The sequence below is a fragment of the Phasianus colchicus genome, chromosome Z (genome assembly GCF_987193195.1).
Source record: "Phasianus colchicus chromosome Z, bPhaCol1.hap1.1, whole genome shotgun sequence".
NCBI lineage: Eukaryota > Metazoa > Chordata > Aves > Galliformes > Phasianidae > Phasianus > Phasianus colchicus.
In genome coordinates, this window is record NC_143476.1 from 69,534,852 (window position 1) to 69,548,276 (window position 13,425).

At 36.4% G+C, this 13,425-nt stretch overlaps 1 protein-coding gene across 2 annotated transcripts in view; it reads left to right on the top strand.

Annotated features, from left to right (window-relative positions):
- Nucleotides 1-13,425, top strand: part of JMY (junction mediating and regulatory protein, p53 cofactor) — a 65,872-nt gene that overhangs the window by 16,712 nt on the left and 35,735 nt on the right. For both annotated transcript variants that reach the window (XM_090130636.1, XM_031610181.2), the window contains exons 2-3: nucleotides 1,213-1,386; nucleotides 12,246-12,396. In XM_090130636.1, the coding sequence (XP_089986762.1) occupies nucleotides 1,213-1,386; nucleotides 12,246-12,396 (325 nt within the window). The remainder of the gene's footprint in view (nucleotides 1-1,212; nucleotides 1,387-12,245; nucleotides 12,397-13,425) is intronic.

Sequence of the window (13,425 nt, forward strand, 5' to 3'; positions counted from 1 at the left end):
TAAGAGAAGAATTTATTTCAGATAATCTTGACTTGGTAAACACATCAATTACTCTACTGATGTCTGTACGAGATCAGTGTAGCTGAACAGTTGAATATATTTTTGGAAATGGTAAAAGATTTTCAGCAACGTGTGAGGTTTGTTGAGACAAATGCCAAAAATAGATGAAAGGCAAACATAAATTAAAAACATACATTGTAGCAGATTTGTAGAAATGAATCAATTTTCCATTAAAGAAGATCTGACAGGAGGAATGAACAGGATGTCTCCTTAAGTGAAGTAAAACACATGCTTAAAAAAAACCGTTTTTATTTAAATTTTTAAATACATTTATAATTTCCTTGTTAAAAATATCTAATAGACATTCTGGATTTGATCTTTATGCCTAAATTATCTGGGGTAAAATGCAGATCGCTGTTTCGTTTCACATACATTTCTGTCTCTGTCTGGAGCAGCATTAATATGATGAAGCTATGTAGGTATGAATTAATAGGTGAGCTAGCAAGCTTAGAATCTGAGTTCTCTTTTGACTTTTCCCCATCATTCCTCCTACTACCTTTGAAAGTGGGAAACATATGAAGTAGCATGTCTGAATATGTTACTTCTTGTGCTCTTTGTACTCTCTTTTATCACTTATGGTGACTGGGGAATTACTTAAGGTGATATGGGAAGAAATCAACAGGAATGGCATACTTTCTGGGTTAAGGTTATCAGAGAAGTGATCATATCTGATTGGGTAAATTCAAGATGTGAGTGGAAAATGGAGACTTTTTTGTTTGGCATCTCCAAGTGAGGATTTTGGAGGAGAAAAGAGATGGGCTAAAAGTTCTTGAGGTTATGATGAAAAAGGGTCTGGCCTCTTCTCCCAAGCAAATAGTAGGACCCGAGGAAATGGCCAGAAGTTGTACCAGAGGAGGTTTAGGTTGGACATTAGGAGAAACCTTTTCTCTCAGAGGGTGGTCAGGCACTGGAATGGCTGCCCAGGGAGGTGGTGGAGTCGCCATCCCTGGCAGTGTTCAAGAGGCGCCTGGATGAGGAGCTACGAGATGTGGGTTAGTGCTTGTGGTACTAATAGGAATGGGAAGGCGGTTGGACTAGATGATCTTGCAGGTCGTTTCCAACCTTGTGATTCTATGATACTTTTTAAACTGTTATTGCTTTCAGCAGGAATTTGGAATATGTTCATTAAAATTGGTGTTTTTCTTTTTATAGCTACTGGAAAAACACAAAAACACAGAAAGCATGGTAGAACTGCTTGAACTGTATCAGATGGAGGATGAGGCCTACAGCAGTCTTGCAGAAGCTACCACAGAGCTCTACCAGTACCTACTACAACCATTCCGAGATATGAGAGAACTTGCAATGCTTAGAAGACAACAGATAAAGGTATGGCAAATGCCACTGAGCTTCTCATTCATGGGGAAACCATGCTTTTTTATTTACTGTTTACTAACAAGTACTTTTATTATGCAGTATGCGCAGTGATGTTTTTTCCACTGTTCTCATTCCTTTATTCAGAGGAGTGCTTTTGTAGAGTGAAGACATCTCTTGACATGTGGCTTAACCATTACCTGTTTAATTTCTACATTTCTATGTTAAACTTTAATTGTTTTAAATTGCTTCAATTGTTGAATTTAGCAGGTGAAATTAAACATATTATGGAGGGGTACTAATGCATAAAATATAAACAGAAATGTGTTGCACAGTATCTTTTCAATTGCTAATTATTTTACATGGTTCTGCGGGAAGTTACATTTCATTTTAGTTTTGAGGTAATCTGATAAACCATTAGGAGCTAGTAGACTCTAATCTTATGTTGTGAAACACTTAAATGTGGAAGTGTGCTAAAAGTATTTCATTTGTTGTAAAACTTTAACAGGATATTTTCTTAAGAGCTATAGTATTATAACGAGCTGAAGAATATGATTTTGATAGATCTGTTTTTTATAACGTGTTTCACCTAAAAATAAAAATTCTAGTATCTTTAGACTTGTTTCTTTCAAGTGCTTAACCAGAAAGAACAAATGTTGTCTTTACTGCATCACAGAAGTACTTCTACTAACCATATTTTCTATGCAGTTGAATAGACTATAGTCCATAGTGTCTTCTAAAAGAAATCTCATGCCATAGGGGCTAAAAGGGGCCTATTTTGTTCGGTCTTTATTGTAAATGTCAATTTGTGTGAGCTTAGTACCTTATTCAGCTAGCCAATGTTGATTTTACTACTTTCAATTGAAAACAAGTGTTTTTTTGTCTACAGTTGAGTATAGAATGAAGGAAGAAGGCAAGAGGATTTAAGATTCTCCAACTACTTTTATTTTGAGCTATTGTTATGTCTAAAAGTCAATTTTTCATAATGATATTTGAACTGGAAGCCTGTTTTTCCACAATTACAAATACTGATGCACAGAGAAATTGAATTTTTTTATTTATTGTGCTGTTCAAGATTATGAACAACACAGCCTTTTTCAAAGCCTGATTAAATAGTTCTCTTTTTAATTTGTACAAAAGGAATTTTTAAAATATTTTATTTTTTCCTCTTGAAAAGAGGAGATAAATATTGTATTTCAGATGCAACCTGAAGTAGGAGTCTTCTGGTTTCAAATTCATTGATTTCTTAGATGTTAAGTTTAAAAAAGGTCTTTTCTCCCTTTTTATAAAATAATAACCTTGGTAAGCTAAAGAGGCATATTCTGTGGTGTATTGCTTTATTCATGTGTAGTTGCATTTAATGGACACTAAATTCTCTTCCTAACTTGGCAATTTTTGAGTTATAGAACTTGGTCATCTGTATTATGTGGTTGAGAAAGATGCCATCTCTTGTTTTTTCATTTCATTGTTTGAGAGAAAGCAGTACTTGTATCTATGATGACAAAATATATATATATAGTACTCTGGGTAGCTAGGGTGGATGAATTCATTTATAAATAGAACTTGTGCTTGAGATGGTTTGTATTAACTTGCCACATACATGTTTCTGGAAGGCTAGATAATGGAATGTTTCTATAAACCATTATGGTGGGGGTTAGCTCCATTTTCATGCATAATGCTAGTATGTTTTTGTGTTCTGCATCAGTTAATGAGATCGGTGAACACGCTATTTAAATACTAACAAGGAGAAAAACGTTGATATGTAGGGCAGGGTAAGAAAGGCAGAGCCTTTATTTTTTTTTCTTGCAGGGTTAATTATGTATCTATACAAATATTGGTCAAGATTATCTGTGCCTTCTGTAATAAGGCATCATTTTTGTTTTGAGTTTGTTTCTTTTATCAATTTTGTTTTTTTCCTGAGTAGTTCAATCAGTTTCACTTTTGTCTGTTTTCAGAATAAGATCAGGAAGAAATGAGTTGCTTTACCTGTAGTCTTTGAAAAAAGTGTTTAGTGTCCTCTCTTTTTGGTACAATTTCTTAAGATGTGTGTATCTGGGTATTGAATTTCTGCTGTTCATCTGGAAAGTTAAGTGAGAGGCAGGCCTACAGGAGAGAAGGGAAAAACACCATGGAGGCTTGTTAGAGCTGGGCAGCTGGTAATCTAAGTGGTGAGGAAACTGAACATGAGATTGCTGCAAAACTGTAACGTATATTCAATCACTTAAATCTATGTGCAGAAGCCTTTTTTGGGGAATTTCTTTTACAATTGGATGATAAAGTGGCAAAGTTGTCAATAGATTTTGTACATTGCATGTACAAAATGATGATAACATGAGAGTCTGCATGTACGTTTGTATGCACTTAACTATTACTTTTGAAGAAAAATGTACAAGAATTATCTCAGTTCCTGGACAATAGCTTGCCATTTAGCATTCTTAGAGCTGAAAGGAAAACTTTGAATTAGTAGAGGGGGAAAAAAATAGAAAAGAGCATTATACTTCTTATTTGTCTGTGTGTACTCACGTTCTGAACATTGAAGTTTTAGTTTCTTTGTCTCCAAAAGATACTGTAGAATAAGAATAGTTGCAAAATAGCAGTAAGGGTGGTAAAGGTATCTCCATATCAACAATCTCAGATTAATCAGATGGTTTTATTTTTGTCATTCAAAGCATGCAGTTAGTGTAAGATATGTTTCTGTAACTCATTAAAGTTATAGGAAAGGAAATACTGAATGATTTCACTATTTCTTACGTGCAGAGACAAAATCAAGGGCCCTGTCAATGAACTTGTGGTATTCCTAAAAATCCTGCAAAGGAGAAAAAAAAAATCCTAAACTCCTATTAAACACACCTCACATACTCTTTGGCAGTAGTTTCCAGTTTAATTATGGACGCTAAGTATATACATCTTTCAGAAAGAGGCAGGTCCCTCATTGGTTATTAACAGTGATTCAGATTAGGCATCAGCTCAAGAAGCTTCTAAGTGTTCAGTGACAGAAGCTGCGGAGGTATTGCTCTGTCTGCACTTTGTGGGTTAGTTTTTCTTTTGTTCTCCAACTGTTACTGATAGTTACAGGCCAGGACAGCCTCGTATCTGACCTAAGAAAATAAGTATTAGAGGAAAGAGTGAGGAAGGACACAAATACAGCATGCATTTATAGAAAGGCATCTTGATGAAAACCCAAAAGGTTGTGAACATGCAGGATGTCAGATTGTATTGCTGCAGCAGTAACAGTAATGGAGGGTATGAAGTGGAGGTGCATGATTTTTTAAAATATTTTCTTCTACTGGGCTGAAGGCAGGGAAGGAGAAAGAAATAAGGTAGAGACTTTGCAGCAATGTTAAGCTGGCTGTGAAAGGTGAGGAAAAGGGCTTAAGAAGGTCTTCAAAGATAGATCTTTGAAAAAGCTCTTTAAACTGGCTCATTATGTAAATTTTACAAGTCCCAAGTTTATATGAATCTGTAAATAGACTTAAGTCTAGTCCTTCTTTTTCAGTAGTGCTCCAAAACAAGTTTTTACAGCTTTCATGATCTTTACTGGCTTTATTTGCAATATTACTACAGTTACTTGCATTAATCCTGTTCTTTAGTATTCATATATATTCTTTCAGATTTCTTCTTCCCTAAGGGTTCTTATTATTTTACTTTTATTCCTTGTATGTATATATAGAAATTGTCCACCTTAACTTGATGAATTCTTAATGTACATGTGCTTCATATTTTGTTGCATTTTTTTTACTGAAGATTGAAATGCATCCAATTATTTTCATTTGCAAAAGGAATATACAACTTTCTGAAGTACTAAAATCTCTAGCTTAAACATTTTCAAATAACTAGGTAGTTTTTTTTCAGAACTTCTTTTCAACCTGGAACTGAGTCAGTGAAGTTGTCTGAGAATGAAGAAATGCAATTAAAATTATATGACACATGGAGGATAAATAGATGGAAGGCACAAGTCAAAGTACACATTTTTAGTCCTATTAATTGCCAGAATAAAATATTTTAATTTAATTTAGCAATTTGTACATTTCCAGGCACATGACGATATATAGAAGGAAAAGAAGAAACCTCAACAATTTGAATAGCCCTAATATTTACTCGTGCCAAAACTTTAATCTTTTATTACTTCCTTTTCTGAATACTTCTTTATTTTTCAACAGTCTTCATAGTTCTGGAAAAAATGTTCAGTACTGCAACTTGCAGTTCAGTAATGATTTTGTTTAGTCTTCTTTGTGTATGTGTAAATATCTTATTTGCTTTTAGGTATGTTACTGCGTTTACTGCCAATGTCTTTATTGACATCTGTCATTCTCCTGTATATTGATACAGAAAGTCTAAACCTTGTATTGGTTGTCCTAGGCTTCAGATATATTGAGGATTAAACCCTCCAATTTAAGCTGGTTGAGATATATTAACGTTAAAGTCCATTCTAGTATTAATTAGGATAAAACCAGTGAAGCTGTAACGTGAATTTTAAAGCAGAACACTTTCACATAACGTATTTGGGGCTTTACACAGAAAATTAGAACATACTTTGGGAAATCTTGCTGAGTTTTAATTTAACTGGCTGGGAGCATAGTTTAAGTTAAGACCTGGGAAACTAACTTTGTCCGTCAGTGGATGAGGAAACTGAAATGCACACTTTCTTGTTAATATATCCAGCATGCTGTAGTTTGTATAAGTTGTCCTGCCTGTTGGAATCTGAAAGGTAGCTAAAGGATGAAGGAAGATGTGTGATGCTGCTTTCCTCTTTTTTATGTCTCCTCTGCTATACGTAGCACTCCCTCAAATTATTTTTTTAAATAATTAAATGGCCTGCTGTTGTTATACCTTTTTGTTTTTTCTCCTTTTCTGCCTATTGCAATTCTGTCTAGGGATATAACAAATGGAACGTGAGAGGTGTACAACGGATCCTTGGCCAGGCTATAAATATGATCTGGACCAAGTCTATTTTATGCCAATCTCCTCCATTTTTTTCCTAGCTATCTTCAATCAGAGATGGAAAATCCTTGAGAGCATTGAGGAATATTCTTCAATTTCAGCAATATATATTGCTTAAACTTAACAAAATCCTATAGTTGCAGGCGTGTTTCTAGTATCACAGTAATCTTATTTTATGCCCTTTAAAGGGGGAAAAACATTAAAGCAGGATCTGTGAACTTTTCCAGGGAAAAATGCATATTCCAGTGAAGAGTCTTCCCTGTCTCCTTCCTTCTCACAGGCTGGACTTGGGACTTTATTTTAGTTTGTTTCCTTGAAGAATGAATTACTTTTCTTTATGGAGCTTATCTGTTCAGTTTAGTAATATGTTTTTATGCCCTTTTACTCTGAAAAATAGCAAATAGAAGTCAGTGGTGACATGATGTGTTGATGTTGATGGCTTCTGCATTTTCTTCCTTTTCTAGTGTGCTTTCTGATTGTCAGCGGTTCACGGGCTGGTTCAGCCTGATTCCATGACTGGCGGGGCGGAGGGATGCACAGAGCCACGCCTCTGGAAAGGGGAAAACAGGAAACTCTGCATAATTAAAAACAGCAGCAATGATCTGAGGAGAAACAAACTAATTTACTAAATATGGTATCAGAATGCAAGATAACTTCAATTCTAATTATATTGTATTATAGTGTTAATAAATCAAATATAATGAGAGTGTCTGAAAGGAGGACAGGCCTCACCATAATGCTGAGGTGAGACGCACAGTCAGTCGAGCAGCAGGGATGAGGGAGAGCCGAAAAAAGGGAAGGTCTTCTGACCTTGCCAGGGGTTATATCTCCCCTCTGAACACAAAGTCCTTGAGGGTATGTAGTTCTTCTTCTCTTCCGGACAGGTGTCCAGAACTGGAGCATTAATTCCTTAACTTGCAGTGCATTACATGATGTTACGATGTGGATAGCCAAAAATCAAAAAACCATAACACTCATAATCACTTGAGGAAAGTCATAACTAATTTTTTTTCTTTTTTTTTTCAAAACATAATCTGAATAAAGCTTGCAAAATATGAAAGCCTTCAAAAGAAAATTCATCTTCAGGAAAAAAAAAAATTATCTTAGCCAATTTTACCTTTAGACTTTTATCATTATTCTTCTCAAAATGAACTCAGTTATTGCAGAAGTGTGAAATGTACTTTTTGAGTAAATGATTATTAGAAGGATTTAAGGTGTGATGAAATGGTTCGGGTTGCATCTGGAGAGGTTTATCAAACCTTCCTATCAAGAAGGATTTTTTCGTGGAAAATATGCTTAGGCATTGAAGCAGTCTGCATGGGGAGGAAGTGGTGTAGTCACCATCCCTGGTGGCAATTAAGAAACGTACAGATGTGGCACACTGGGACACAATTTTAGTGGCGGACTTGGTAGTTACTTCTGTGATCAGACATGTTGATGTTAAGGGCTTCTCCAGCTCCATTACTTTAGCACTACAAAACAATAGAATAATTCATTTTGAAGGGACATAGATCATTTTGTCCAACTGCTGTTCCAGTTCAGGGATAACCAAAAGTTAAAAGTGTGTGAATGAGGGCTTTGCCCAATGCCTTTTGAATACTGACAGGCGTTAGACATCAACCGTTTCTCTAGGAAAGCTGTTTCAGTGCCTGACCACCCTCACAGCACAGAACTGTTTCCTGATGCCCAGCCTGACCCTCCTCTGGCAATTCCCATGCTGCCATTCCCACTCTGCTGTCCGTTCCCAGGAGCAGAACACCTCTCTGTCTCCCTTCCTCAAGGAGCTGCAGGGAGCACTGAGGTCACCTCTTGGCCTCCAGCTTTTCTGGGCTGGGCAATCCCAGTGCCCTCAGCCCCTCCTCATAGCACATGCCTTCCTGCCCTGTTATCAGCTCTGTTGTCCTTCTCTGGTTGTCTTCAAGGCCTTTAACGTCCTTTCTCTTTTGTGGAGCCCAGAACTGCACATAGTATTCAGAGTGAGGCCACATCAGTGCTAAATACAACAGTAAAAGTACTTCTTTTGACTGTGTGGCTGTGCTGTGTTAAAGCAGCCATGAGGGCAGACAGCATCCTGGGATGTGTCCCCAGGGCACACTGCTGTTTCATGCTGAGCTGCTGGCACCAGCACTCCCAGGTCTGCTCCTACTGCACTGTATTCTCTGTTTCTGTTAATCGGTAAAATGACCTATGCTCTTCTATGGTGATGTGCAGAAATCAAACTCTATAGCCAGATTAAGGATATAGAGCAGGTGTGTTTATTCCAGTGGTGTGCATACACTAGGTGCAAGGGGGATAGCTCTGCCTAACTTACACACTGTGAGGAAAAAGCATGCTATGGATATAGGCCAAATTAATATATAATCAATTGTTTCTAGGAATTCGGACACATATTCATTAGATTTCTGAGAAGCTCTCAGCATGCAGACCCTTCCCCTCCCACGTGCATAGTGAGTTGTGGGGATCTCCTCCTGGTGGTCATGGGATGAAGAAACATAGTCTTCCTGGCTGTTAACTTGTAACCCTGCAGGAGGGACAGCCCTTGATCCAGTTCTAGCCTGCCCTGAGGGCATCTTATCACCTCCCTGCTGGACGTCCTCGGGCTGTTCTCAAACTCTTATCATTATGTTCTCTATCTCCCTTGTTGTCTCAGTCTCAGTGTCTGCAACCCCCATTCTTCTAATGACCTCTACATATTTGCTTCTGTAAACTACCTCTAGCTATCTCTATCCACAGTTCCTGTGAAGCTTTTTTCTCATCTTTTACTGTGGGGCCCTTCTCTCGTCCTTCAATGGATAATGAAAACAAAAAGGTGCTGGCATAGTAGAGATGTGCAGTGAGAAAAATGAATCCTAAATATATTGCACATGCGTTGTGGACAGAATTGGAATGCAGTAGCGCAGAAGATCTTCCTTTAATTTCAGAATGATAGTTATTTCCTTCACAGATATTTTTTAATAAATAAATAAAAAGAGATTTATACATATGTAAATATATAAGAAGAGATATTTATAAAAAGAGATTTGTTTTTAATGAGATGATAGAAAATAGCATCTTGAAAACACATGGACCTGTTCACGTTGCTGTGTGTTTTTCCCTTTCCACTCAATTTTGTGAGGGTGTTGTGGATAGTTGCAACCTCTCTTTCTTCCCCTACTTTTCTGTTCATTGCAGCTGCCATCTCTCTTTAATTAAGCTACTAGTTATTTTGTCTTTTTTTCCATGGACTTTTTAGTTCCATGACTGTAATTCGGAAAGGTTGCTAACAGTAGTTTCTTTTACATTCATATCTTTTATTTTCAGTAACTCATTTTTCTTTGTTGCATTCCTTGATGGAGAGATTGAATCAGATGGAACATGCTGTCTGGATGAGAAGAGATTGCTTTTCCTCTGGGTAGTGTTGGAGCATGTTCAGACCAATGGAGAAGCTCCCAGAGCCCACAGAGTGCATGTCAGGCAAGCACTGGAAAGGAAACCTGTGTTGGGCAAATCTACCCCAGCCCTACTGGGTGAAGGAGAGTGGCAGAGAGCTAGACATCAGAAACCAAAACAGGCTCTTAAAGTTTGCTATTACTCAGAAAGTGAAGGATCTATTGGGGGGGGGGGGTGGGAGGGGGAAGGAAAGAAGCAGAGAAGCAATCGCCTATCTTTTAGGGTACCGGGTGCAGAATGTATTGTGAATATGTTTATGTCCCTCTGACTGAGTATGCTTTTCAGGGAATGATGTCCTCTGAGGAAGTAATGCAAATTGCTTGCTTTCCTTGCATTGGCATGAGAGTATCTTTGGCTGCTCAGTGCCAAGCTCTTGGCATTACAGAAGAACAGTCAACTTCCCTGAATTTTCTTTGATCCATTTGACCTCTACTGGACCTCGAGTGGTCTCCGAGGCATTCTGCTGGTGGCTAGTGTCTAGGAGAGACAATGCAGTATGGACATCTGTGTAGATTCTTGCTCCAGGAGTCATCCCAGGAACCTCAGTCTTCAGTATCTCACTTGAAGGTCTTGATACTCAAGACCGTTGTCTCTTATTCTTGCACTTTCTCATCCAGATTTGTTACTGTGACCCTCAGATACCTGTGGTTGGCACAGGTGATGAATGATGGTTGGGACAAGCAGTGTACTCTGGTCTCCAGTTGCAGGTATCTCTGTGGTCATCAGTACTTTCTCAAACGCTGTTAAGGCAAAGGCTGCTTAGGTTTTCTGTACTTTGTCAAATGAATAACTGTAGTGTGAATGATAGTATAGATGATGTAATTGGGATTGCAGTTAATGAAAAGGTACTTCCCTTTTTTGTTATTTGTAAATACTTGATCTCTGGAACAAGGATACAGTAGTATTAAAAAATGCTAAATTTCTAGCCTGTGCTGTGTGCGAATAATGTTTTGGCAGGCAAAATTGGATGAAGAAATATTAAGAGATGCTATATTGAGGTTTCTTATTCTTCTAGAAGTGATGTCTAGCAATAATGTTACTCACATTACTTGGTGATCCCATTTCAATTTCAACATCAAATTATGTAATTTCTATCCAAGACTATTAAAGGGAAGACTTCTGTATTACTTTTATCATGATTCTCTGATTTATACCTATGTTTTTACTTTTGTTTTGAAATTCTTGTCTGTCGACTCATAATCATTATCTATGGAAATCGTGATATATATATATATATATATATGTGTGTGTATATATATATATATATATATATATATATATATATATGCTTCATTGGATTACATGTTACAAGAAAAAATTAATATTCACTTATACTTTGTTCACATTTTTATTTTGCCTGTTGCCTTTTTAGGGTTTTTAGAAATATGTATGAAATATATACGAAATATATACATATATATATATATATATATATATTAGATTAAAATATCATATAAAACTACTACAAATATTTTTTGAGGATAGAAGTTATCTATATATATTTGCTTCAAAAGATCATCCCTGTAAGAAATGAGATAAGTGGATATGCAGAGGTAGATCCTGAATAATCACTGAACAGCCTACTATTTGTAGTAAAACTACAAAGTGGAATGGCTTTTTGACTGAAGCTCTGTGAAACTGAAATGAGACATTTTGACATTTGAGACATTAGAACTTCAGGTTAAATATCTAGTTGCACAGTTTGGGGATTTTTGTCTGAGGTAATGAGGTGTCTTTTTGGCCAATATAAATGAAAAATATTCAGAATTAAAGCTTTGAAATTGCAGGTTCCAGAATATGTGTCTACTGACTTAAAAATCTGTTTTTGTTTTTTTTTTTTGCAGTTGGACTGCTTAACCAACCTCAACCTTTTAAGAAGTGTGTACAAAAAATAGTTAGGGAGAGACAGCTACATATATATATATCTATCTTTTTTTTTAATTTTAAAAGAAATCCCAGTTCTCTTGCTGGCTTCAGATAGTTATTAGTTAGAATTAAAATTGCTTCCATTTTAGGAATGGAAAAAGTATTTAAATTCCCAGTCACTGGGGAAATACTTTTAAAGTCATCGTTAAAACAAAGAAGAATTCCTAAAACGGGTGATTATTTCTCAGCATCCCACAACATCCCCTTTTTTCCATCTTTATTATTACCTAAGAGCATTCACTTGTTTCACACTGGAATATTCCAGGCTGGAAGAAAGCCTGGATAAAGCATGCTTGTTGTTTGAGGATATGGTATTTAATGACAAGTTACTGGTAAATCAGATTTATATTTGAGTTTGTTTGTGCTTCCAGTAAGAGTAATAATGAAGCCATGAATTGTACTTTTTCAACAGAAAGGAGCACCTTTTTTTTCCTGTTGAATAAAAGCCATGATGATTTGTTAGTAGTTTTCTCTCCTTTTTGTTATTTTGTTTTCTTTCTTTTGTTCTTAGCCATGCTGTATCTGATCACTGTTCAGAAGCAAGCAGTATTATTAACTACGGTCTGATTTATTTTCAGATCTCAATAGAGAATGACTACCTAGGTCCCAGAAGAATTGAGAGTCTGCAGAAAGAAGATGCTGATTGGCAGAGGAAAGCCCACATGGCTGTACTTTCTATTCAAGATCTTACAGTTAAATACTTTGAAATAACAGCTAAAGCACAGAAAGGTAGTTATTTTCTGTTATCCCATTCTTGAAATAAAGGATTTTTAAAGGTTAATGTTTACTGTGTTCGTATAGTACCATGTGATTTCCTTTTTTATGAATCCTGAGTAAAATGCAGTTGTCATTCTTATTTGTTTTTATTTTCTGTATATGTTGAAATCTTTCTCAAATAAGTGTTTACAGAATGCCATCAGAAGCAGTCACAATATAAATTTTTTAATAAAGTTTCACAACCAGCTTCACCATGGGATTTTATTTGTGGCAATTACATTTGCAGAAGATTTAGGAAACATGGAATCCTGGATGGATTCTGTCTTGTGCATTGGATATGGCAAACCACAATAATAAGTGTCCATTGCTTTTCACTTAGTTTCATTTTCCTTTCCTCACTGCCTTCCAGTAAATTTTTTTATAGCTTTGAACACTAAGCAACAGCTCAGCTTTAATTGCTCTGAATGCAGCTCTGTTTGAAAGTCTTCATAGATAAATCTTTCACACAGTTTTACTAAATGAGTCAGTGGAGTTAAGCAAGGACATATGGCTTGCGCAGACATCTGTGCCCTTATTCTTGTATGATTTTTAACTAAAATAATCAGTTAATTACTGTAAACAAACCTAAGGGTGCAGTTTCATCTTCTCTATTTTTGTTTGACTGTGTACTGCTGCTGACAAAATTCTGTCCCACTCTTTCCCCTGCTTGAATGCAGATTCCTCTCTGTTTCTTTGCCTTGGTGATAGTGACTGTGCAAATACATGAATGAGCTGTACCCTTCCTTGGGAGAAAGTCTTTTTTGATGGGTAGGTTTCCTGCCATCTCCCTGAATAGATCTACTTAAAGAGAAGCAATCACTGTAAAACAACTCAAGTTAGGGTTAACGTGAAACTTCATCTTACCTGAAAAAGTGACTAAACTAGTGCAAACACATTAATTAGAGCAAACTCTAAATGTACTTAGCTTCTGCTCTAATATGACAAACATGGCAAGTAAAATACCTCATTAGCTAATAATGCATATTTACAGTTCCTTTTTAT